The sequence below is a fragment of the Labrus bergylta genome, chromosome 23, assembly GCF_963930695.1.
Source record: "Labrus bergylta chromosome 23, fLabBer1.1, whole genome shotgun sequence".
NCBI lineage: Eukaryota > Metazoa > Chordata > Actinopteri > Labriformes > Labridae > Labrus > Labrus bergylta.
Window position 1 is genome coordinate 19,196,519 of NC_089217.1, and position 23,700 is coordinate 19,220,218.

The 23,700-nt window shown below is 41.3% G+C and overlaps 1 protein-coding gene across 2 annotated transcripts; it reads right to left on the bottom strand.

The window, feature by feature from the left end:
* Positions 1 to 556: 556 nt before the first annotated feature.
* LOC110003549 (NXPE family member 4-like) lies at positions 557 to 23,074 on the bottom strand. 2 transcript variants are annotated; one of them, XM_065951347.1, is made up of 7 exons: positions 22,795 to 23,074; positions 19,756 to 19,780; positions 18,794 to 18,926; positions 3,942 to 4,457; positions 3,215 to 3,389; positions 1,480 to 1,775; positions 557 to 1,162 (listed from the first exon to the last, which is right to left on the bottom strand). In XM_065951347.1, the coding sequence occupies exons 2-5, from the start codon at positions 19,761 to 19,763 to the stop codon at positions 3,309 to 3,311; spliced, it is 738 nt and encodes a 245-aa protein (XP_065807419.1). In that variant the 5' UTR covers positions 19,764 to 19,780; positions 22,795 to 23,074; the 3' UTR covers positions 557 to 1,162; positions 1,480 to 1,775; positions 3,215 to 3,308. The 2 variants fall into 2 exon arrangements, with proteins under 2 accessions (XP_065807419.1, XP_065807420.1); XM_065951348.1 differs by lacking the exon at positions 19,756 to 19,780.
* Between the last annotated feature and the right edge of the window lie 626 nt (positions 23,075 to 23,700).

A 23,700-nucleotide genomic window follows, 5' to 3' on the forward strand; every position in this document is an offset into this window, starting at 1 on the left:
TCCCATATCATGAAAGGTCCTGATTTCTTCGGATTATTCCGGTTAATCTCTTTAGCATCTGAAAGTATGAAAAAAGGAGCAGATTAAGCTGTGATATAAATACAATTAAACTGTTGCCTGAAATCACTGTGAATCAACTACCTGGAAGTGAAGCATCAAGGTACTCAAACCACTGCCTGACGGTGGAGTCTCCATACATGTGGACCACCTTTCCTTTCAGACACTGACTGATGGCAGAGGAGTTGTTGAATTGGTGGACTTTGGTGCCACCTAGTGATCGCCACACACCCTGGTAGTAATACCCAGAGAGTCCAGACTTCCCACTGCCCAGACTATCCATGGGTTGCTCTGAGAATTGTTGATCAAAATAAGCATTTGGTTATTAAACGATTGTTGTATCATTTGTCAACAGATCCCCTAAAAAGACCAAAACAAGGTCTCTGCTTTACCTTACTCATTTTACTTTACACTAATGAGGACATTATACATATGTCACAAAAGCATTTGTAGTGGCAACTTTCATAAACAGTTTTTTATCACTTAGTAGGAGCCAATCTGTTACTTGATTCTGAAATATTTACTGTAAATGATATTCTTATTTCTTATGATCTAAATGTTGTGTTTTACTAACATGAACTGAAATCAAAATTCTTAAATTAAATGGACCATGATTAAAATGGCTTCTACAGAGTTCTTTGATGTTTTTAAAAAGATTAAGTTTATGCTTTACTACAATATAGTGAGTGTATGTCTCGAATGCACATGTTTATTGTGGTTAAGGAAAATGCTACCAAATGCTTTTTATTTGACAATGTTAATTATTTAAAGTAAATTATTTACACATGTTAAGTGATTTGAGTTTTTTGTCAGTACACTGGTACTGTTTTTTTATTTTTTATTTTTTTAGCGTAAATGAGATAAGCACTTGCAGCTCTTCCTCAGTTTTATAGATAGAAGCTGGTTTATTTTTATTTATTTTTTGCCTTATATGTATATCTGCTTGAATACAGAGAGTTAGGTTGTATACATTTTTATTTTCAAGGTCACATGGAGATTGTTTTTTAGTTGAAAGTAGAAAAGTTGTGCTTTACCTTTCCTTTGAGGCAGCACAGTAACATTGGCCGGTCCTGAAGCCTGAATGAAGACTTGCATGTTGACATTGCTGGGGGGAAAAAGCTCCCATGATTAAGAATCTCTTAAACACACTACAATATGTAAATGTCAAATGTGATTTAGTCACCATAAATGACTTTGCCTACATATTTGGACTCCATGGATACACTTAGTTTTGTTAATGAGAGAGACTTTAATTGTGTTTTGATAGGTATTATCTTACACTATAAACATCTTAAGATTTCATCTTTGCCTCCTGTAGTTACAAACATGACATTTCCCCCCAGGAGATACATACTTTACACTTTGATTATAGTCATTACATGTAAAACTAGATGCATCGTTTCTATTGCTGTGCTCCCTCACCTTTTGAAAAGGTTCGCCTCATTAGCCTTGAGTTTTATACGCATTCCTCCGTTTATGTGGTTCATCCTGTCATCACAGCTCAGTTTCTTTGGCTTGTAGCAGAACCACGGGTCACCAGTATGGAGGTCAGTGTAGTTGCACTGTGGCTGGTTGGTTTGACGTAGACAAATATTACAGATGGTAGTTTCAGAGACTGAACCTGAGCGGAAGAGGCTCTTTAAGATAGTCCTATCAGGATGTTCTCTGTTTAGTCTACGGAGGACTGTGATAGCCTCGCTTGAGTGGACAAGCGTCACCTGATAAAACAAAGAACAAGAGTTTAAAGTTATAGCATACAAGTCATGCCTACTAATTATTAATTGAATAATTAGAAAACAAAGTTGTATTTTTGGTGTCAGCTGACTGGAGTTGTTCATTTATTTTAAATTAGAAGCTTAAGAGACATTGATGCAAATGGTCAACTCCCCACTAGCTGGCCAGTAGAACTTGTTTACATCAACATGTATATTTTTGGACCTGTCTCGTCTTAATTGGATTGGACAGCTGACAACAACAGGAAATGTTGGGAGAAGAGAGTTGGGGATGACATTAAGAAAAGGGCAAAGGTCAGATTTGAACCCCATACCGCAGCAAAGGGGACTTTACCCGATGTAAATTGGGTGCACATCATACCCAATAGGCTACGGAACCTACATAGAATTTGTTGTCTTACAATTATAGAAACTCCACTTGTCTGTGGAGTAAAGCATTCAACAATCCTCACACCATTCTCTGGCCCACAGGAAACAGTTTTACATACAGTCACATCAAATGACAAACATTTGCATGAAAATATCTCCAAAAGGATCCAACAACAACAACCTCTTTAGTTCAGTAATTCAACTCAACAAAAAGGTTAATTAAAGTGTTCTACTGATGTCTTATGTAAAGGTAGAGTCAGTGGCATTGTTTGTTGCAGCTTGTGAACACAACATCCAAATTGGGTCCCTCCTCCTGCGCTCAACGTCCCCAGAAGCACACACTCACTGCAGGTGAGTAGTGTGTAAGTTTCCTGCTTGTACACTGCAATACCACATGCTAGCACAAGCTAACCACCGATGTATGACATCTGCATGTCCAACAGAATGCAGGCCAATTCTGTAAGAGAGTGAGAGACAACCCTCGTTTTTGAGCAAGGTTTATCCGTGTAGCGTTTCGTCTCACCTCACTATGATTATATTTTAAGTTATTGCTGCTACTTCCACATCAATCTTATTAGCGGGGGGCTGAATCACAACCAATAACTGAACTGTATCCACTCCTAAACACACCTGCACACTGACATTGGCAGGGGGAAGCACATCCACTCCACACCCAGAAAACCAAAACATTAAAATGCAGGCAAAGGACAGGCTGTCTGGAGACACAGTCACCACTACAGATGTATGGAGGCCCACTCAAGTGATGATTGAGTAGCATTACTTTTGTTTAAAGTCTATATTTTATTTTTCAGGTAAAAGCTACTGGCTTAATAACGTTAAACCGTTGTGGTAAATACATTTCCTCAATGTTAAGTTTTCCAGAATAGAAGAAGAAAATAACATTTTGTAAGACTGCTTGTAGACGCTTCACTCATCACTGTGACCTGTACACTAACTCAGATTGGCCATCTTTGAAGGTGCGCAGGCATATACACTGGCTGAAGCTTATTCATAAAGCTCTTCTTGGTTTGGTGCCTTCTTATCTATGTTCATACCTTCAAAGAACCAGAAGCCACTATGCCTTGTGTTCCTGTGATATCTTTAAACTGTCTGTGCCTCGTGTCCGCACTGAGCTCGGGAAAAGAGCGTTTAGTTTTGCTGCTCCCACCGCATGGAACTTTCTCCAAAATGACTTGAAAATGGCGGAGCTCTTGAAGCCTTTGGCTCGATCTTAAAAGATAAAAAACACGAGACAATTGGACAGTATCTGTGTTTCTGAATTGTACTCTGTGATCAAGATTCTGCACTTTATCTGTAAATCAATTTGCAATTTGTAAATTGTTGTTCTCTCCTAACTTATTGATTGTAAACTGTCTCTTTATCATGTAATGCTTTTTATGACGTGTGCTGCTGCCCTCTTGGCCAAGTCACCCTTGTGAAAGAGATCCTGATCTCAATGAGTTATTTATCTGGTTAAATTAAAAAATTAAAAAAACATGTTTATTTGTGTTGTAAAGTTGGGCATTTTGACAACGGGATCAAAGGTGAATGACTCATTAGAGACCGCCAGAAGAGGCAATTGGAGGAACAGCAGTTTTTAAGACTTCCACAATGTCTTTTCTTTTTTCTTACTTTTTATGTTGTTGTTTGTTTGCAAAAGTAAGTTAGGGGGAAAGGTTTAGATTTCATGAATTAAATGACCTACAGGACATTGTATTAGGGAATTATTTTGGCATTACTTATTGTACATTAACAATTTAAAGATATAGCCTTGAACTTTACCTCAACCTGTGCACTTCCTTCCCAGAGTAAAGGGAATACAGCAGAGTAGGAGCCATTAAGGTGATCCACCACTCGTCCAGCCACACCTGCTTCAAGTGCCCTGTTGTGCAAACGGGCAACAATTGCATCTCCTCCAGACTTCTTGGGGTTACCTTGGAAGTCGTACATTTTTATCATAACTTCCAGCTGGTCTCCTACATGCCGCTCGTCTCCAATCCCCCCTGGGAGAATGGTGAAGGTGCTGTGGGCGGCGTGACTTGTCTGATTCAATGAAAAAGGAGCTGGCAGAGGAGGAGTTTCAGGCCAAGCAATGGAGTCCAATATGAGACGTTCCTCCTCAGCTTCTACAGAAGACAGTGGCTTGAAGGTGCAGAAGTTGTCAGGCACTGGAGAAGCAGTGGGAAGAGCAGTGTGGGGAGCAGTGGGAGGAGCAGTGGGAGGAGCAGTGTGGGGAGCAGTGGGCTGAGTAGAGTTCACTTTCTTGTTGATGATGGCAGAGTTTTCTTTATAATTTAGCTGGCAAGGAGTTGAAAAAGAAGGATGGTGACAAAGCAACCCAGTCTCATGTCAAAATGTGTAATACCTACGTTGGTCCACAGCGCAAAACGTAGTAGTTTCACAATAAGGGCTCTAAAATTGTGACTTGTCTACGTTTCCTTTTGTCTATTCTTTTGTATAGGCACACCTCAGGTCACGTGACTGCCCAGTTTTCCCTGGTGAAAAAAAAAACATGGCGGACATCCCTTCTATTTTCGGTGGAAAATGCAATATTTTAAGATAGTTTGAGGCTTAAGTGTCGTTTTGATAACTTTCTGACGACAAGTGTACATTGTATCTTCATAATCTTTGTTCGGTTTATGTTTATGATCTTTAGTTTGTTCGTTTCTACGAAGATTCTTTCAGGTCTCGATAGAAAAACGTTGGACTGTTACGTTTTCTACTGTTTCTATGGTAATAGCTACGGACGCTATCAACAACGAACCAGAAAGGAGTGGACGTTCGGTTCGCGGCTCTTTTTTCGGCTGCTCTGGTTCCGGAATTAAATTTTCCCATTCAAATCCTCCATTGATTTTTCACAAAATCCTTATATCAAGAGATTGGCGCCTGGGACCAGGACAACAAGCTACCCCAACACTTGTGACTATAGTACATTCAATTCGGCACCAAAACGGCGTTAAAAACGAAAACAAAGGTATAGGTTCGAGACTGTGTACATCATTTTCGTCCGGAGTCAAGGAACTACCCATCTCACAATCCATTGCGAATAATATCGTTTATTCAGTCTTTCAGGTCTCGCCAGAAAAGACGTTGGGTTGTTACGTTTTCTACTGTTGCTATGGTGATAGCTATGGACGCTATCAACAACGAACCGGAAGGAAGTGGACGTTCGGTTCGCGGCTCTTAAAACGGGTTACATCAGACCCTAGACATCAAACTAAACTCCTATGCGATAAATAATGATTTCTGTTACATTTTTATGGATGTCTTTCATTACAACCAAATTTAATAAAACGATTGGAACAGATCGATGCATATTAGCAACATTATAAACTATAAAATGTAACAATACATAAAGACAATACTGTACAAATTGTGTGATTTATATGATTTTATTTAACAAAATAATCCTGACAGATTAATACTATCTTTTAAAACAGGTTTGATTTGACCACTTTTTTACAATATATATAGTCTAGATTATTTTAATATTTTAAAAGTAGATATACATTTTTTACAACCCTAATTATGTTCCCTCTGTGCACAACGCCAGACATAACTACCAAAATTCCCGTTTCTAGAATAACATTCAAAATATCCAAAATGAACTGATATATGTACTTTATTTTAACATAGATTATATATCACCTGCCATTACTGTTGTTGTTTACGTCCCACCATCAGCTGTAGCCGCTAGCGCGAGTGACGTCATCCACACTATGATCGCGGGACCACAAACCCAGCATCCCAGCGCCCTCATACTGATCAGCGGGGACTTTAATCATGTCTCTCTCTCCCCTGTCCTGACGAACTTTAAACAGTATGTGCACTGTGCTACAAGAGGGAATAAAACCCTGGACCTCCTGTATGCCAACGTGAAGGGAGCATACAGCTCTTCTTCTCTCCCCCCTCTTGGGGAATCAGACCACAACCTCATCCACCTTGAGACCACCTACAGGCCCCTGGTGAAGCAGCAGAGGGCCAACACAAGGACTTTGAAGGTTTGGTCTAAGGATACAGAGGAGGCCCTGCAGGAGTGCTTCAATGTCACAGACTGGGAACTGTTTAAGGAGGAATATGGTGATGACATTGAAGGCCTCTCTCACTGTATTACAGTCTACATCCATTTCTGTGAGGACACCATAGTCCCTACCAAAACGGTCTGCTGCTTCTCAAATAACAAACCATGGATCAATAAAGACATTAAAGCTCTCCTCAACAGAAAGAAGAGGGCCTTCATGACTAAGGATCGTGAGGAGCTCAAGGCTGTCCAAAGGGAGTTAAAGAAGAAGCTGAGAGAGGCCAAGAACAACTACAAGGACAGGATTGAGGCCAAGATGGGACAGAACAACTCAAATGAGGTGTGGAATGGCATGAAGCAGATGACGGGCTGCAGCAGGCCGGAACCCAGAATTAAAGGAGACCCAGTATTTGCTACTGAGTTGAACCTATTTTTAAATAGGTTTGACACATCCCCCGACCCAGTGGGCTCAAATACTGGGTCTAGGTCTCCCCCCACCACCTCAGCCTTCATTCACACCTCTGCTGGAGACTCTGCTCTTCCTCCCATCAAGGTCCTGACCACCTCCCCCCCCCTCTCTCAGCTCCTCACCAGCAGCTTCAAAAGACAGCCCCCCCTCATCCCCCAGCTCCCTCCCTTCAGGTACCTGCATGACAATAGACAGTTCTCCACACCCCTCCCCCGCTCACTGTCCCACTCTCACTCTTACTACCAGCCAGGTACAAAGAGAACTCTCCAGACTCCACATTAGAAAAGCCAATGGACCAGACAACATCAGTCTCAGGATCCTCAAGGTGTGTGCTGGGCAGCTTGCAGGAGTCTTTCAGCACCTCTTCAACTTCTCCCTGAGGCTGATGAAGGTGCCTGACCTGTGGAAGACCTCCTGCATCGTCCCGATACCAAAGAAAGGTCGTCCCAGCGCTCTCAATGACTGGGAATGAAGACATTTGAGAGGCTGGTTCTCCAGCACCTGAGGACCCTGCTCACTGCTTTCCAGGATCCGTTGCAGTTTGCATATCAGAGGCACATTGGTGTGGAGGATGCTATCATCTTCCTGACCCACAAAGCCCTGTCACACCTGGAGACGAAGGGAAGCACGAGTCATGTGAGAGTCACCTTGGTCACCTATACCTTGGCTGGTGACCAAGATGGCGGCGCGAGCGCATCGCGAGGCCCAGCGTCTCTCTCAGATTTGCAATTTTGCAGTAATTTTATTGTTAATTTCGGGTCTGTTCGCACGGAACAGCCTCGCCTTAACATCCTACACCCGACAGAAACTTTTGGATATTGGAATACACCTCCCTGACGATCTAATCAACAATCTTTGACTCATACCCGAGATCGCCAAAACACCCGAGGCTACGCACTCTACCCGGCCGGGCGGAAGTGCTCGCAGGCGGCGTCGAGACCGTAAACAAAGGCGGGGGAAGCGCGGAGGTATAAGGGCTAAGCTAAAGCTAACACCGCACCGTCTCCCGTTACCCAGCATTTTCCTCGCTAATGTGCGGTCTTTGGTGAACAAAATGGACGAGTTACGACTTCGCATCATCCACAATAAGAGAATTATGGACTGTAATGTCATGATCTTCATGGAAACATGGCTAAACAACGGAGTACCGGACGATGCTATCAAGCTAGCCGGTCGCCACACACACCGAGCAGACAGAATAGCAGAGGACTCCGGTAAGACCAGAGGAGGAGGGCTGTGCATTTATATTAACAAAGCTTGGTGTACAGACTCTGTCATTACTGGGAGACACTGCTCAGCTAACATTGAGTTTCTCATGGTTAAATGTAGACCTTTCTATCAGCCAAGGGAGCTCAGCTCCACCATTGTAACTGCAGCCTACATCCCCCCTGATGCCGATGCTAAAGCTGCTATGAAGGAACTTTACACCGCTATCAGTAAACAACAGACTGCTCACCCGGAGGCTGCATTTATAGTTGCAGGTGATTTTAATCACTCAAACTTAAAGACAGTGCTCCCTAAATTTCACCAGCATGTTTCCTGCAATACAAGAGGAAACAAAACTCTGGACCATGTTTACACAAACATCGCAAGAGCCTACACCACGACCCCCCTCCCCCACCTGGGACAGTCAGACCACCTTTCTTTGTTCCTCATCCCCAAGTACTCCCCACTCATCCAACGTGTGAAGCCATCAGTAACAACGATTAAAGTGTGGCCAGCGGGGACAGACTCTGTACTTCAGGACAAGTTCCATCACACAGACTGGAGTATGTTTGCTTCTCAGGCTACCTTGGGCTCTCACACAGACATTGACACCTACACTTCTTCTGTGTTGGATTATATCAACACCGCCATCGACAGCGTTACAACATGGAAGCAGATCACCACGTACCCAAATCAGAAGCCATGGATGAACAAGGAGGTGCGTCTCCTGCTGAAGGCCCGCAACACCGCCTTCAGATCAGATGATGCAATGGCCTACAGCGTATCCAGGGCAAACCTGAGGAGGGGCATCATCAAGGCCAAGCACTGCTACAAGCTGAAGGTTGAGGAACACTTCTCCAACTCCGACCCCAGACGCATGTGGCAGGGCATCCAGGCCATCAGTGACTATAAACCCAGAAACTCCACCCCGATAACCACAGATGTCTCCTTCCTGAACGAGCTAAATCACTTTTATGCTCGTTTCGATAGAGACAACAGAGAGACACAGACCACGAACAGACCTCCTGCAGACAACCAGCCCCTCTCACTCACCTCCACAGACGTCCACGCTGCACTGAGCCGGATCAACGCTCGAAAGGCTGCTGGTCCAGACGGCACCCCCGGGCGCGTGCTTAGGGCATGTGCGGAGCAGCTCACTGGGGTTTTTACAGACATCTTCAACCTGTCCCTCGCCCAAGCAGCTGTGCCAGCATGCTTCAAAGCTACCTCCATTGTCCCAGTGCCGAAACACTCCAGCCCGACAGGCCTGAACGACTACCGCCCTGTGGCACTCACACCCATCATAATGAAGTGCTTTGAGCGACTGGTCCTAGCACACCTGAAAAACTGCCTCCCACCCACACTGGACCCATTCCAGTTTGCCTACCGCAGCAATAGGAGTACAGAGGATGCAGCCTCCACTGCGCTGCACTCTGTGCTCACTCATCTGGACAATAACAACACATACGCACGAATGCTGTTTGTTGATTTTAGCTCAGCATTCAACTCTGTCATCCCCTCCAAGTTAAACACTAAACTCGGAGACCTGGGCTTCAACACCTCCCTCCGTCACTGGATAATGGACTTTCTGACCAACAGACCCCAGTATGTTAGGTCAGGACACACCTGCTCCACCACCATCACACTCAACACAGGTGTACCACAGGGCTGTGTGCTGAGCCCATTCCTCTACTCCCTCTTCACCCACGACTGCAGACCTGTACATGGATCCAACACCATCATCAAGTTTGCGGACGATACGGCGGTGATTGGCCTCATCAGCAACAACGATGACACGGCCTACAGGGAGGAGGTACAGCATCTGGCCGCCTGGTGTGCTGACAACAACCTGCTCCTCAACACCAGCAAGACAAAGGAGATCATCGTGGACTTCAGGAGAGAAAGAGGAAGCACGCACAACCCCATTCACATCAACGGGATGGCTGTTGAACGTGTCTCCAGCTTCAAGTTCCTGGGGACCCACATCACAGAGGACCTCTCCTGGTCCACTAACACCTCCAGTCTGGTTAAGAAGGCTCATCAACGCCTCTTTTTCCTGAGGACACTGAAGAGACACCACCTGTCTTCAGCTGTACTGATGAACTTCTACCGCTGTGTGATCGAGAGCATCCTGACCAGCAGTGTCTCAGTCTGGTACGGAAACTGCTCTGTCGCAGACCGTAAGGCGCTACAGCGGGTGGTAAAAACCGCCCAGCGCATCACAAGGTGTCCACTTCCTGCCATTGAGGATGTCCAAAGAAAACGCTGTCTGCGGCGAGCTCATGGCATCCTTAAAGATTCCTCCCACCCTGCCCACAGACTGTTTACCCTCCTGCCCTCCGGCAGGCGCTTCAGAAGCCTCCGGACCCCCCTGAACTCTGTCTCTCTCTCTCTCTCCCTCTCTCTCTCCGCACCCTGCTGACCCCCCTTTCCCCTCCATATCACCTCACACCCTTCATCACCCCACCACTCCTCCTGGTCACACACACACATCTCTCATCCATCTGTATTATTGTATTATAGTATGCTCATATTATCCATCTGTATTATTGTATTATAGTATGTTCATATTATGTCCATATTCTTATATTATCCGTAAACTAGTATAACATGCTCACTGCATCTTAATCTGTATATTATTAGTATAGCATGCTCACTGCATCTTAATCTGTATATTATTAGTATAGCATGCTCACTGCACCTTAATCTGTATATTATCTGTATATTATTAGTATAGCATGCTCACTGCACCTTAATCTGTATATTATCTGTATATTATTAGTATAGCATGCTCACTGCATCTTAATCTGTATATTATAATCCTAAGAACACACTTATTTTGTAGCATTACTTATATATAGCATTTATTTATATTTATTGCATCCCATTAATCCAGCCATCCAGATTTACCTAATAATTCACTTTCTTGTCTACATTTGTAAATTTTGCAATTACTGTACATAGCACAGAATTACTGTACATAGCACAGACTCTTGCACTCAATTACTGTACATAGCACAGACTCTTGCACTTTCTGCTTATTTGCACTTCTGGTGAGATGCCAAACCTCATTTCGTTACTCTATACTTGTATATGTGTAATGACAATAAAGTTGAATCTCATCTCATCTCATCTCTCATCTCATGTTCTTTGACTTCTCCAGTGCTTTCAATACCATCCAGCCCTGCCTCCTGAGGGACAAACTGCTGGATATGCAGCTGCACCCTGACATCTCAGCCTGGATCTTCAACTACCTCACGGGCCGGCCACAGTATGTCAGAGTCGATGGCTGTGTCTCTGATGTAGTAACGGGCAACACAGGAGTACCTCAAGGAACTGTTCTGGCGCCTTTTCTCTTCACTCTCTTCACATCAGACTTCAGGTTTAACTCTGGTTCCTGCCACCTCCAAAAGCTTTCCAACGACTCCTCCATTGTTGGGTGCATCACTGATGACGAGAAGGAGTACAGAGGACTGTTAGAGAGCTTCGTCACATGGTGCGAAAGCAACCACCTGAAGCTCAACATCAGCAAAACAAAGGAGGTGGTAGTGGACTACCGGGAGAAGAAGAGGCCCCTTGCCCCAGTCATCATCCAGGGGGAGGAGTGGAGAGGGTGGACTCATACAAGTACCTTGGGGTCCACATCAACAATAAACTGGACTGGTCCCACAACTCTGACGCCCTCTTCAGGAAGGGACAGAGCAGGATGTTCTTCCTGAGGAGACTCAGATCGTTCAGTGTCTGCAACACACTCCTGAAGACCTTCTACCAGTCTGTGGTGGCCAGGGCCCTCTTCTTTGCTGTGGCGTGCTGATGGGGTGGTATCAAGACTGGTGAGGCAAACGGGCTGAACAAGCTGGTGAGGAAGGCCCGCTCTGTAGTGGGTCTGGATCTGGACAGTTTGGAGACAGTGGGTGAGAGGAGGATGAAGGACAAAATCTTATCCATCCTGGATAACTCCTCTCACCCTCTACATGGTGAGCTGTGACAGATGGGCAGCTCCTTCAGCCAATGCCTCAATCCCCCCCAGGTGCAAAACAGAGCGCTTCAGGCGCTCCTTTGTGCCCACTGCCATAAGACTGTACAACAGCAGCCTTTGACAACAATAACAGTCCATCCTTGACACTAAACTTCACCCACATAAAACACTACCCACATGACCTGCTTCATTATTATCATTGTATTATTGTATTATTATTACTACTTAGGTCAATATATATATACATATATACTGTACATTCTATATATTTATTATTATACTAGTATATATTATATAACATTTCATTATATTACTCCGCACCCTGCTGACCCCCCTTTCCCCTCCATATCACCTCACACCCTTCATCACCCCACCACTCCTCCTGGTCACACACACACATCTCTCATCCATCTGTATTATTGTATTATAGTATGCTCATATTATCCATCTGTATTATTGTATTATAGTATGTTCATATTATGTCCATATTCTTATATTATCTGTAAACTAGTATAACATGCTCACTGCATCTTAATCTGTATATTATTAGTATAGCATGCTCACTGCATCTTAATCTGTATATTATTAGTATAGCATGCTCACTGCACCTTAATCTGTATATTATCTGTATATTATTAGTATAGCATGCTCACTGCATCTTAATCTGTATATTATAATCCTAAGAACACACTTATTTTGTAGCATTACTTATTTATAGCATTTATTTATATTTATTGCATCCCATTAATCCAGCCATCCAGATTTACCTAATAATTCACTTTCTTGTCTACATTTGTAAATTTTGCAATTACTGTACATAGCACAGAATTACTGTACATAGCACAGACTCTTGCACTCAATTACTGTACATAGCACAGACTCTTGCACTTTCTGCTTATTTGCACTTCTGGTGAGATGCCAAACCTCATTTCGTTACTCTATACTTGTATATGTGTAATGACAATAAAGTTGAATCTCATCTCATCTCATCTCTCATCTCATGTTCTTTGACTTCTCCAGTGCTTTCAATACCATCCAGCCCTGCCTCCTGAGGGACAAACTGCTGGATATGCAGCTGCACCCTGACATCTCAGCCTGGATCTTCAACTACCTCACGGGCCGGCCACAGTATGTCAGAGTCGATGGCTGTGTCTCTGATGTAGTAACGGGCAACACAGGAGTACCTCAAGGAACTGTTCTGGCGCCTTTTCTCTTCACTCTCTTCACATCAGACTTCAGGTTTAACTCTGGTTCCTGCCACCTCCAAAAGTTTTCCAACGACTCCTCCATTGTTGGGTGCATCACTGATGACGAGAAGGAGTACAGAGGACTGTTAGAGAGCTTCGTCACATGGTGCGAAAGCAACCACCTGAAGCTCAACATCAGCAAAACAAAGGAGGTGGTAGTGGACTACCGGGAGAAGAAGAGGCCCCTTGCCCCAGTCATCATCCAGGGGGAGGAGTGGAGAGGGTGGACTCATACAAGTACCTTGGGGTCCACATCAACAATAAACTGGACTGGTCCCACAACTCTGACGCCCTCTTCAGGAAGGGACAGAGCAGGATGTTCTTCCTGAGGAGACTCAGATCGTTCAGTGTCTGCAACACACTCCTGAAGACCTTCTACCAGTCTGTGGTGGCCAGGGCCCTCTTCTTTGCTGTGGCGTGCTGATGGGGTGGTATCAAGACTGGTGAGGCAAACAGGCTGAACAAGCTGGTGAGGAAGGCCCGCTCTGTAGTGGGTCTGGATCTGGACAGTTTGGAGACAGTGGGTGAGAGGAGGATGAAGGACAAAATCTTATCCATCCTGGATAACTCCTCTCACCCTCTACATGGTGATCCTTCAGCCAATGCCTCAATCCCCCCCAGGTGCAAAACAGAGCGCTTCAGGCGCTCCTTTGTGCCCACTGCCATAAGACTGTACAACAGCAGCCTTTGACAACAATAACAGTCCATCCTTGACACTAAACTTCACCCCCATAAAACACTACCCACATGACCTGCTTCATTATTATCATTGTATTATTGTATTATTATTACTACTTAGGTCAATATATATATACATATATACTGTACATTCTATATATTTATTATTATACTAGTATATATTATATAACATTTCATTATATTACACTATATTGTTCATATTGCACTATATTATATTATTACATTATATTATATAACTGCACTCTGCATTACTGTGGTACAACACTGCCTCTCTTCTCTGCTGTTTACATTACTTGCTGCTATTTATTTATCATACCAAGTCACTTTAATCATCACTTGTCACTTTAACTTGTCATTCTCTTTAAATACTGTCTCAATTTTCAATTCTCCCAGTTAACTTCATTAATTCATTTTTGTACTGTATATACCCCCTGTTTTTATTTTTAATTTTAATTTTAATTTATCTTATCTATTCTGTTTTATGTGTATTTGAGCTTTCTTGTCTGTGCTGCTGTAACGCCCGAATTTCCCCTCTGGGGATCAATAAAATACTATCCTATCCTATCCTATATGTACTATACAATAAATACTTCGGCCACACATGATCCGTGACATAGTCAGTGAATATATCTTTTGTAAACCTTTTATAATCCTAGTTACAACCTTTTTTTGGAAACGGAAAGGACTACAATTATGGCGCCATTCAGTATCAAGCTGTATGACTTGACTCTGAGGAATTGTAGTCTTTTAGACAAATCTCAGTGTTTCCCTTACCTAAGAAGTTATAAATATTTAATTGAGGGTACACAGGGGAGTTTAATTGAATGGTTAACACATTTATGTTATCAGATATTTAAAAAATAATTGATACATTTGTTAAAATGTATCATAATCATATATAGCAGCTCCCCCTGTTGTTTTGGTGAGCTGACTACCCTCACATGGTACTTTGTTCCAAGACCTCTCTAAAACAGTTATTCCCATGTCTGTAGCCCCTTTTGTTGCTGAGGTATAAGCCTTCAAACATGCCCTTGGTTCAAGGTTCAAAGGTCATTATTTCAAAACAGGGGTCATGTTGAAACCTCATCTTCACATATGTTACTCTCCAGGATGAGACCTTTCCAACAATGTATGTCGTTCAGCTCTAAGCCAAAAACTTGAATATTCTCATTTCATAGGCAAGGGGTCTTGCAGTCATACTTTCATAGAACTCTTTCAAAGCCCAGTACATAAAATGTTGTTTTATTTTTTTTATTTTGTATGTTTGTTTGTTTGTTTTGGTGTAAGTATATCATAAAATCTGGGGAACTATAGGCTTGGAGGACAGCCTGAAGTGCCTGGTTTAGAATTATGGCTAAAAGTAAAAATCTCTTATGCTCTTGTCCATGTTAATTCATCCTAGTATTTTTTTTTATCCTTCTTTCCTTATAGAAGAGTTAATCTAATTTGTCATCATTCATTGTTTTAATATTCAGTTTAATGTCTTTCATAGAGCAACAGGGTTGAACAGGTCAAAAGGCTTCATGTCTCTGCTAGGCCTCAAATGGTCAAATTAGCTCTTTTAAGCACCTTTAAGATGAGTTTTTAACATCAGTCTTGTTCACAAAGCATGCAGCATATAGTGGAGAATGACCCTCTGTCTTTTGGAACATTTTCACACTTTTTAACACCCTTTTTTGATGTTTTGATAAAAGTGTTTCAATTGTTAAAAGGTTTGGCAAATTGAGAGTGGGGCCTTAAGTGACTTGTGGGTTCTAGGTCAAACGTAAGTGTATGAAAAAGGGATTTAAAATGTGAGTCTACGGAGAGGAGGGAGAGGGGGGGCGGGGGACGCCCTCGGCCTTTAAACCGACAGTGGGCGTGACTGCACGATTGCGCATGTCAGCAGCACACTGGCAGACCATAGCATAATGGGCTTTTTGAATGGGTTTTTGCTTAGATTCCTGGAATGGGATCTTTGGTTAACACAGATTTAAGATGTGTTTTTGCAACCACCCTTAAAAAATATCAGTAAATACCCCCTGAAAGATCGAATAAAGAGGTCGCTCACAAGTGACGATTATCAATACGTCATTATCTGATGTCAGTGTCATGCGGCCGTTTGTAGTTATTATCGCCGGTCGTTTACTTTATTGATTGCATTTTATGGTATTAATCTAATCCATTAGGATTATTTTGTTAAATAAAATTGTTTAATCATATAAATCACACAGACTGTACAGCATTGTCTTTATGTATTGTTACATGTTATAGTTTATAATGTTGCTAATATGCATCGATCTGTTCCAATCGTTTTATTAAATTTGGTTGTAATGAAAGACATCCATAAAAATGTAACAGAAATCATTATTTATTGTATAGGAGCTTAGTTTGATGTCTAGGGTCTGATGTAACCCGTTTTAAGAGCCGCGAGCCGAACGTCCACTTCCTTCTGGTTCGTTGTTGATAGCGTCCATAGCTATCACCATAGCAACAGTAGAAAACGTAACAACCCAACCGTTCTCTATCGAGACCTGAAAGAATCTTCATAGAAACGAACAAACTAAAGCTCATAAACATAAACCGAACAAAGATTATGAAGATACAAAGTACATTTGTCACCAGAAAGGTTATCAAAACGACACTTAAGCCTCAAACTATCTTAAAATATTGCATTTTCCGCCAAAAATAGAAGGGATGTCCGCCATGTTTTTTTTTTCGCCAGGGGAAAACCGGGCAGTCACGTGACCTGAGGTGTGCCTATACAAAAGAATAGACAAAAGGAAACGTAGACAAGTCACAATTTTAGAGCCCTTATTGTGAAACTACTACGTTTTGCGCTGTGGACCAACGTAGGTATTACACATTTTGACATGAGACTGGGTTGTGACAAAGATGCATCGAACAAATTTACAAAAATAAAATAAACCAAAAAAAAGATGGAATATTTATCCAAATAAATTTGTATTATTAATAACTGATTATTTTTAAAACTTTAATCTGCTGGAAGTCACTTTGGAATTATTCTTAACTTGACCTAAGGACAATAGTCGTTTACATTTCTTGATCTTACAGCATGCTCTCCCCTTATGAACATTTCATTTACAATTGTTCTCTTATTTACTCTTTTCAGTGATCAAAGTTGTGTTTTAATATTTTCTAATTATATATTGTCTACTTTTCCCTCTCAAAGTTAGGTGTTTCTGTATCTGGCGCATTATTAATTTAAAGGCGGATTATAGACATTTTATAAGACCAGGCCGATACACTGAGGGCCACTCTATAAAATACTGAAGTAATATCCACTGCAATGATCTCAACATGGGAAAAAAAGTGTTTCGGGACAGAATTGCTCGGGATCTAATATGATGATGTCAGGGGACAAAAAAACAAAGGATCCTTACTTCTGCCCCTTCATCAACTCCGTTTTCCATTGTATGAGCAATTGCACTGCTACATAACTGTCAGTCTGAGTGAGACAACAACTAGCAAGATGTGTGAGTCACTTGAGACAACAGAGTGCCACCAAGATGTCACTCTGTTAGTTATGTGATTCTCCACACCTTTCTATCAAACCAGGAGTGTACAGGAAAGGTACAATATGTCACATTTTTTTACGCTCTTTACACTAAAATATCTAAATTAATTAAAAATTGACTAAGCTTGTGTTGTAATAACTTTATTTCTATTGTTATGGACTAAGCCTGTTATATATTTGTCACATCTAACAACAATCTAACAATCTACAATCTTACAATACCCACTGCCCCCTAACCTCCCCCCCCCCCCCCATGCAGGAATAAGATAAAACAATAATATACAATTTATATCAGATTGAAATGAACTCTGTTATACAGCTGCACAGCATAATTTATATGGCAAGGTACAGCAGCTGTCTGAATGGAGCTAGTTCAAATTTATAAAGAGTCTGTGCATACTTTAAAGGCTGAATGTGCAACATTTTACACATAAATCCAGCAGAAATCAAGTATATCCTCTGAAAATAACTCTGAGTCATGACTGTCTACAAGGAGTGTGACACCCGTGTCCCTCTGTCTGTGATGTTTTCAGAGCCGTATCTACAGCGTGTTCACATGGACGGGATGGCCGGCCAGCTGCTCCCCTCACTCAGTATTAATCTATTGCATATAGCTCTGTTTACATTTGTCAATAATTCAGTTTACTTAGTCCGATCACTGTCCACTTATATCTATATTCTACTGCATCTATTTTGTATTTTAACTTTAGTATTTAATTTGGTATTTTATATTTTTAGTTCAAAGTTTTTAGCCTTCTTTGTTATGCTCCTGCTCTGGGTGCCTTTGAATTGCCCCCAGGGGAAAAACAAAGTTTCTTGAAATTAATAGAATTGAATTTATCCTGCTTCATGGAATACCCCTCTGGTCCTCACAGTTATGACATTATTACCCTCCTGATGTCACTTGTTGATGAATAGCCAGCCTGTCTCCTCAACACAAACTCTTTCAATCAGGACTTTAGCATTCGTCCCCAAACATTTCAGCTTGGGACCCTCAAAATAACTGTGCTGGAGACTGGGGTGCCCCACTGTCCATATTTTAGTAATTCATTGTAAGAAAGGCTAGAAGCAGAACCCAAGTAATCTCCATGTATAAACTTAAGGACTGAGTGGACATACAAAATGTAATAATCAAGCAGACAGCTGATATCTGTGTGTTTTTATTTGTAGGGAGTAGATGAACACCTTCATTGTTGCACTTCTGTACAAACTTACATTTAATGGATTTTTTTACATATCACTTTCATTTCAGCATAAATCTTACTTAAAAACTAACGTTGTTTTTTAAATTCAACTACTTTTTGTATGTATTTTCACAATAATGGGTGAAATATGCATTTTGCAAATCCTAAAACTTTTATTTGTTTATGGAAAGCATCTCGCGAACCCCCTTTCAGTGTCTCAGGAGCCCCCAGGGGGGCCCAATCCCCACTTTAGTACATTGAAAGACACTCAATGACCACCTTTAAAGTGTTACCAATAATCCCAGTTCTCACCTGCAGCAGGTCCATGTTTCTTAGTGTAAAGAACAACACAGTCAGAAGGAGAAGGATGACACAGGTCTTCAGAAGTTTCATGTTGACATGGTTACTTATAAAACCTTTTAGCCACATGGTGAGTCCTCTGGTACTGGAATAAAACAACCAAAAGGGGAAACAGACTCTGTGTTAAGTTTATCATATGAATTCTTCTTGAAGACACTTAACTCAGTCATAAAAAACCTCTGAATATTTATAGTTTGTCATCATGTCTAGATTTCAACATCAAACTAATCTAGTCAATTGAGAATGTGATAATTATCTGTTACCAAACAGGGAGTTTACAACAAAACAAGTTTTTGGTACTTGAGGTTTGACAGGAACATAATTACAATGTTCATACTGATGGTCAAATTCTCACAATCAGGTGTGCCAAGGTTACATGGTCTTATGAAATGTACTGACGTCACTTGAGGACAAAAGGTTGACTTAAGGTAGGGTTAGTTTACCTGCAGGCACGCAGTAATGGAGGCACGAAGGAAACATGTACATTTAGTCTAATCAATCAATCAATCAATCAGTCAATTTAATTTCTATAACCTCAACTCATAACAAGTGTTATCTCGACACACTTTACAAAAACAGGTAAAAGACCTTACTTGATGCCTAACTGAAGATTGTTTCTAAGAAAACGTTTTAATTGGTACTATTTTGTTACTTTATACTGAAACACATTGAAGTCCATGGATGTTGTCAATTATTGGGTATGTGACGTAATAGGCCAACTGTAACAAAGTCCAAGTGTAACTAACTGAAAACTGATAACTGAAAATCGCCACCCACCTGTGGCGGAGTCGGACACACACAAAGTGCCGTACTAGTGTACTGAGACAAATACAGGAGGCCAGTTAAATGGCTGTGAGTTATTGATTATACTGTGACATCAATAAGGAAGTGAAGATAAAAAACATATATTATACCTGAACATAAGCCAGCCAGGTTGAACTAAATCCAGAGGAATCCATCACAGCAGAGGAGGCAGATATGAGATGGGTGAGACAATAATCTGAATCGTTTTTTTTTATTGCCACGTACATTTACACATAGAAGGAACTTGACTTGAGGTTTTGGTGCAAAACAATTAGGAAAATTCAATTAAAATATTAAAACCCAAAAATGTAGCCTACAGAAGGTTCAATGAAGGAGTTGGGCAGTCGACAGTGAAATAATCTTACAGTTTAGATAGATCTACTAACAGAGTGCATGTTGAATAAATAAATGGCTGTGTTTCATTGGAAACACCTAAAGTCAACACAAGTAGGAAGTTAATCAACCACCAGATCCTGCCAGAACAGGATCTGAGAGAGAGAGAGAGAGGGGGGAGAGGGAGAGAGCGAGAGAGAGAAAGAGAGAGAGAGAAAGAGAGAGAGAGAGGGAGACGGATGAAGCTCTTACTGCTCTTTAAACATGCTGCAATGGTCACTGTGCAATAACTAGCTTACTATTCTTGTACATTTTGTATATACTGTGTGTTACTTTATCTTGTCTTTAATCTGCTGTCTGCATATTTTTTATATTTATTTTATTTGTATCTCGTACATTGCTGATTATTGTGAATGCTCCGGTGTGCCCGAAGATCTGTGTATTCAGGGACATGTTTTTTTGTCTCCTCCCCGCTCTGGCACTTCAGGAATTACTAATTAACCACGGGATGTGCGCACACTACATTTATCTAGAAATGATGGCATTATTATATTTGTGAAAACACGTTTTCCAGCTCCTGGAGCGGGGATGTTAAAACGATTATTAAACTTAAAAGGAAGGTTTAAAAAAATAAAATAAAATCATCACAGGAACTTCTTCAATCACCCTGCCTCCCTGTAGAGTTCAAGCGCCAAAGATTCTCTTACAATCATTCTATGTCACATATGTAAAAGAAACCTTTCATCTTTCAATCATTTACTTGTCTCTCCTGATTGAACTGCATGTTAACGCATAAAATGTAAAAGTGATTAAGCAGAGGGGTTAACTCTGTCATTGCAAACTGCATGTTGGCACATGGAAATATTTAAATGTACCACATTACAGAAGAAAACATCAACAATTATGTTTTGTTTGAGATTATTATATTATGTTTTAATATTGCTGTTCAAGGTTATAGAAACTTTGAAACTTATTCTACCTGCCCTGGTATCAGTGCATTACTAGAGAAAGACAGAGAGACAGAGAGAGAGAGAGAGAGAGAGAGAGAGACTTTAGATCTGTGTGTGTCAGGCCACAGCACAGTTTGCACTCCTTAAGGTTCATTACAGATAAAACCTGCTCACATGAATAAGTTATCTCAAACACACAGAGTGTCTTTGATGCAAACAGTCATCTTCAGGTATTTTAGTGTGAGGCATTCTAAAATGATAACATGTTTCCAAACCAACAGACTTGAATTGATCCTTCAGCGTTGCGCACTGCAGTCTGATCAGCTCCGTGTGGAGTGCACGTTCTTCAACTAAGTAAACTCAGTTAAAAGACTTTTGATATCAGTCTGGCTGTCCGTTCTTCTCCGTGTCCGTACTATCGTGATCTAACTCTGTCACTGACTTTTTATGCGTCATGAATCTGTGCCATCTCCGTGCGTAATTCGAGGAAGCATTTTAGCGCTGCTCCTCGGTTAAACCAGCGGACCTCTGTATGATCGGGCAGCCTGTGCGTGATATCGTATTTGGATAAGAATGAAATGTTCAGTAATAGTTATATTTTTACAGTCTGATGAGAGCTGGTGATAAAGGCGCAACAGCAGGCTACTGCATTTAGAAGTGATGAAACTTTTAGATGATCAACACAACACTTTCACATCTGGGTGACCTAAAAATGAACCATCTGTAATTAAAATCAGTTAATGTTCATTTTAATTTACTGTTTAATAACCAGAGGTAAAATAAGTCGGGAGATGCATCAGTCTCAACGCCGGTGTCCACAACCTACACTTAGTCTGGATGTGAGGAGACGGTCTGGGCCGTTACGCATGGAGGATTGCTTTTTATTTACACGAGCTGCTCTTTGTAGCTCACTCCATAGGAAGCTTTGTTATTATTAGTCAACATTTTGTTTTACATCAGTCAAGACAGGAGAAGCTGGTAAGAAGTGTGCACAGAACTGAAGACCGTCATGATGCGCGCGCAGTGCAGCGGTTAAGTCCCGTAGCTTTGATACGATTCTGGCAACTTGTGAGCAAATAAAACTAAAGAAATATCGCTCCTTCGATCTCTCTTGAAAACCTGCATTCTGTGTCACCTCTCTCAGGTGTTCAGCCTGTTTGCTGATGTGATGTATTACCAGCGTAATGCAGGAGCAGCTCGTGCGCTCGGCCACTCGTCTTTTTGATGATACTCCCTGCTGAGAAGATAGTTCAAAGTGCCCCGTTTAATTCATTTTCGTATCATGACATCAACCTTTACGTTGCTCATTATACAAAGGTTTTTAATAAAATTCGGGGAAAATAAGTATTACAAATATTGAATTTATACGGATACGGATACGGCCCGCAGTTCGTTTGTTTGACATCCCTGCTCTAAGAAGTGGAGCAAGTTTACATTTAGATAAATGAAACTGAAAAAACAAATCCAAGTAGCTACAGTATCTGCATTCACCTGACTTTTAAAACAGAGCAGATTTGTATTTTCTCATGTTAATGCAATATGCTTCCATGTGTTTTTCACTCTTATTGGACGCTTTCTTTACCTTTAAAAACAGTGCAGGCAGAGGTTTGACTTCCTTAATGCTCAGTTTGAGCAGAAATATAACCTTGTAGCCTCATGAGGATTAATCATCATTTCAAAGTTAAAAACAGGTCGAATGACTGATCATATCGGTTGCCTGAGACAATTGATTTAAAAATGAACGGTCACTTCTTTCATTTAGAGCTCTTTGATTGACTTTATTAGTCACTCCTGTAGATTCCCCTTTAAATTCATGAATTATAAATAAATGACCCTCTTACACCTGCGTGTTTAAAGCAGACTCACCTCCAAACAGATGGGCTGTAGTCCAGGGAGTAGCCTAATGGACAGGAGATGTTGCTCTGCAGTGTTTGAAAGATGGTGAGGCTGTAGTCGGATCATATGACAGTGGTGGTTTGTTGTAGGTTATAATATCTATGAGGTAAATCAGGGTGTAACTGCTCCTGTGTGACTTCCTCCCTGACATAAAACATGGAAGCGTTACACCACAAAACACTTCCTAAAATGTATGCGAGACCTGACGTAACTCCTCGAATTTGGAGATTTTGGTTTGATTCGATGCACTGTAGATCAGTGGTTCTTGTGTTCATTTTTGGGTTTATTCTGAATTATTTAAAGTTCCTGTGATGGATTATTTTTTTAAACCTTCCTTTTAAGTTTAATAATCGTTTTAACATCCCCGCTACAGGAGCTGGAAAACGTGTTTTCACAAATATAATAATGCCATCATTTCTAGATAAATGTAGTGTGCGCACATCCCGTGGTTAATTAGTAATTCCTGAAGTGCCAGAGCGGGGAGGAGACAAAAAAACATGTCCCTGAATACACAGATCTTCGGGCACACCGGAGCATTCACAATAATCAGCAATGTACGAGATACAAATAAAATAAAATATAAAAAATATGCAGACAGCAGATTAAAGACAAGATAAAGTAACACACAGTATATACAAAATGTACAAGAATAGTAAGCTAGTTATTGCACAGTGACCATTGCAGCATGTTTAAAGAGCAGTAAGAGCTTCATTATTTTCTATCAAGTGGGGAGAAGTGCGTAAAATCACGACGTGCATCCGTCTCCCTCTCTCTCCCCCCTCTGTCTCTCTCTCTCTCTCTCTCTGTCTCTCTCTCGCTCTCTCTCTCTCTCATAACCCATAAAAGAGGTTTTATTGACCATTTGTTTTTTTATCC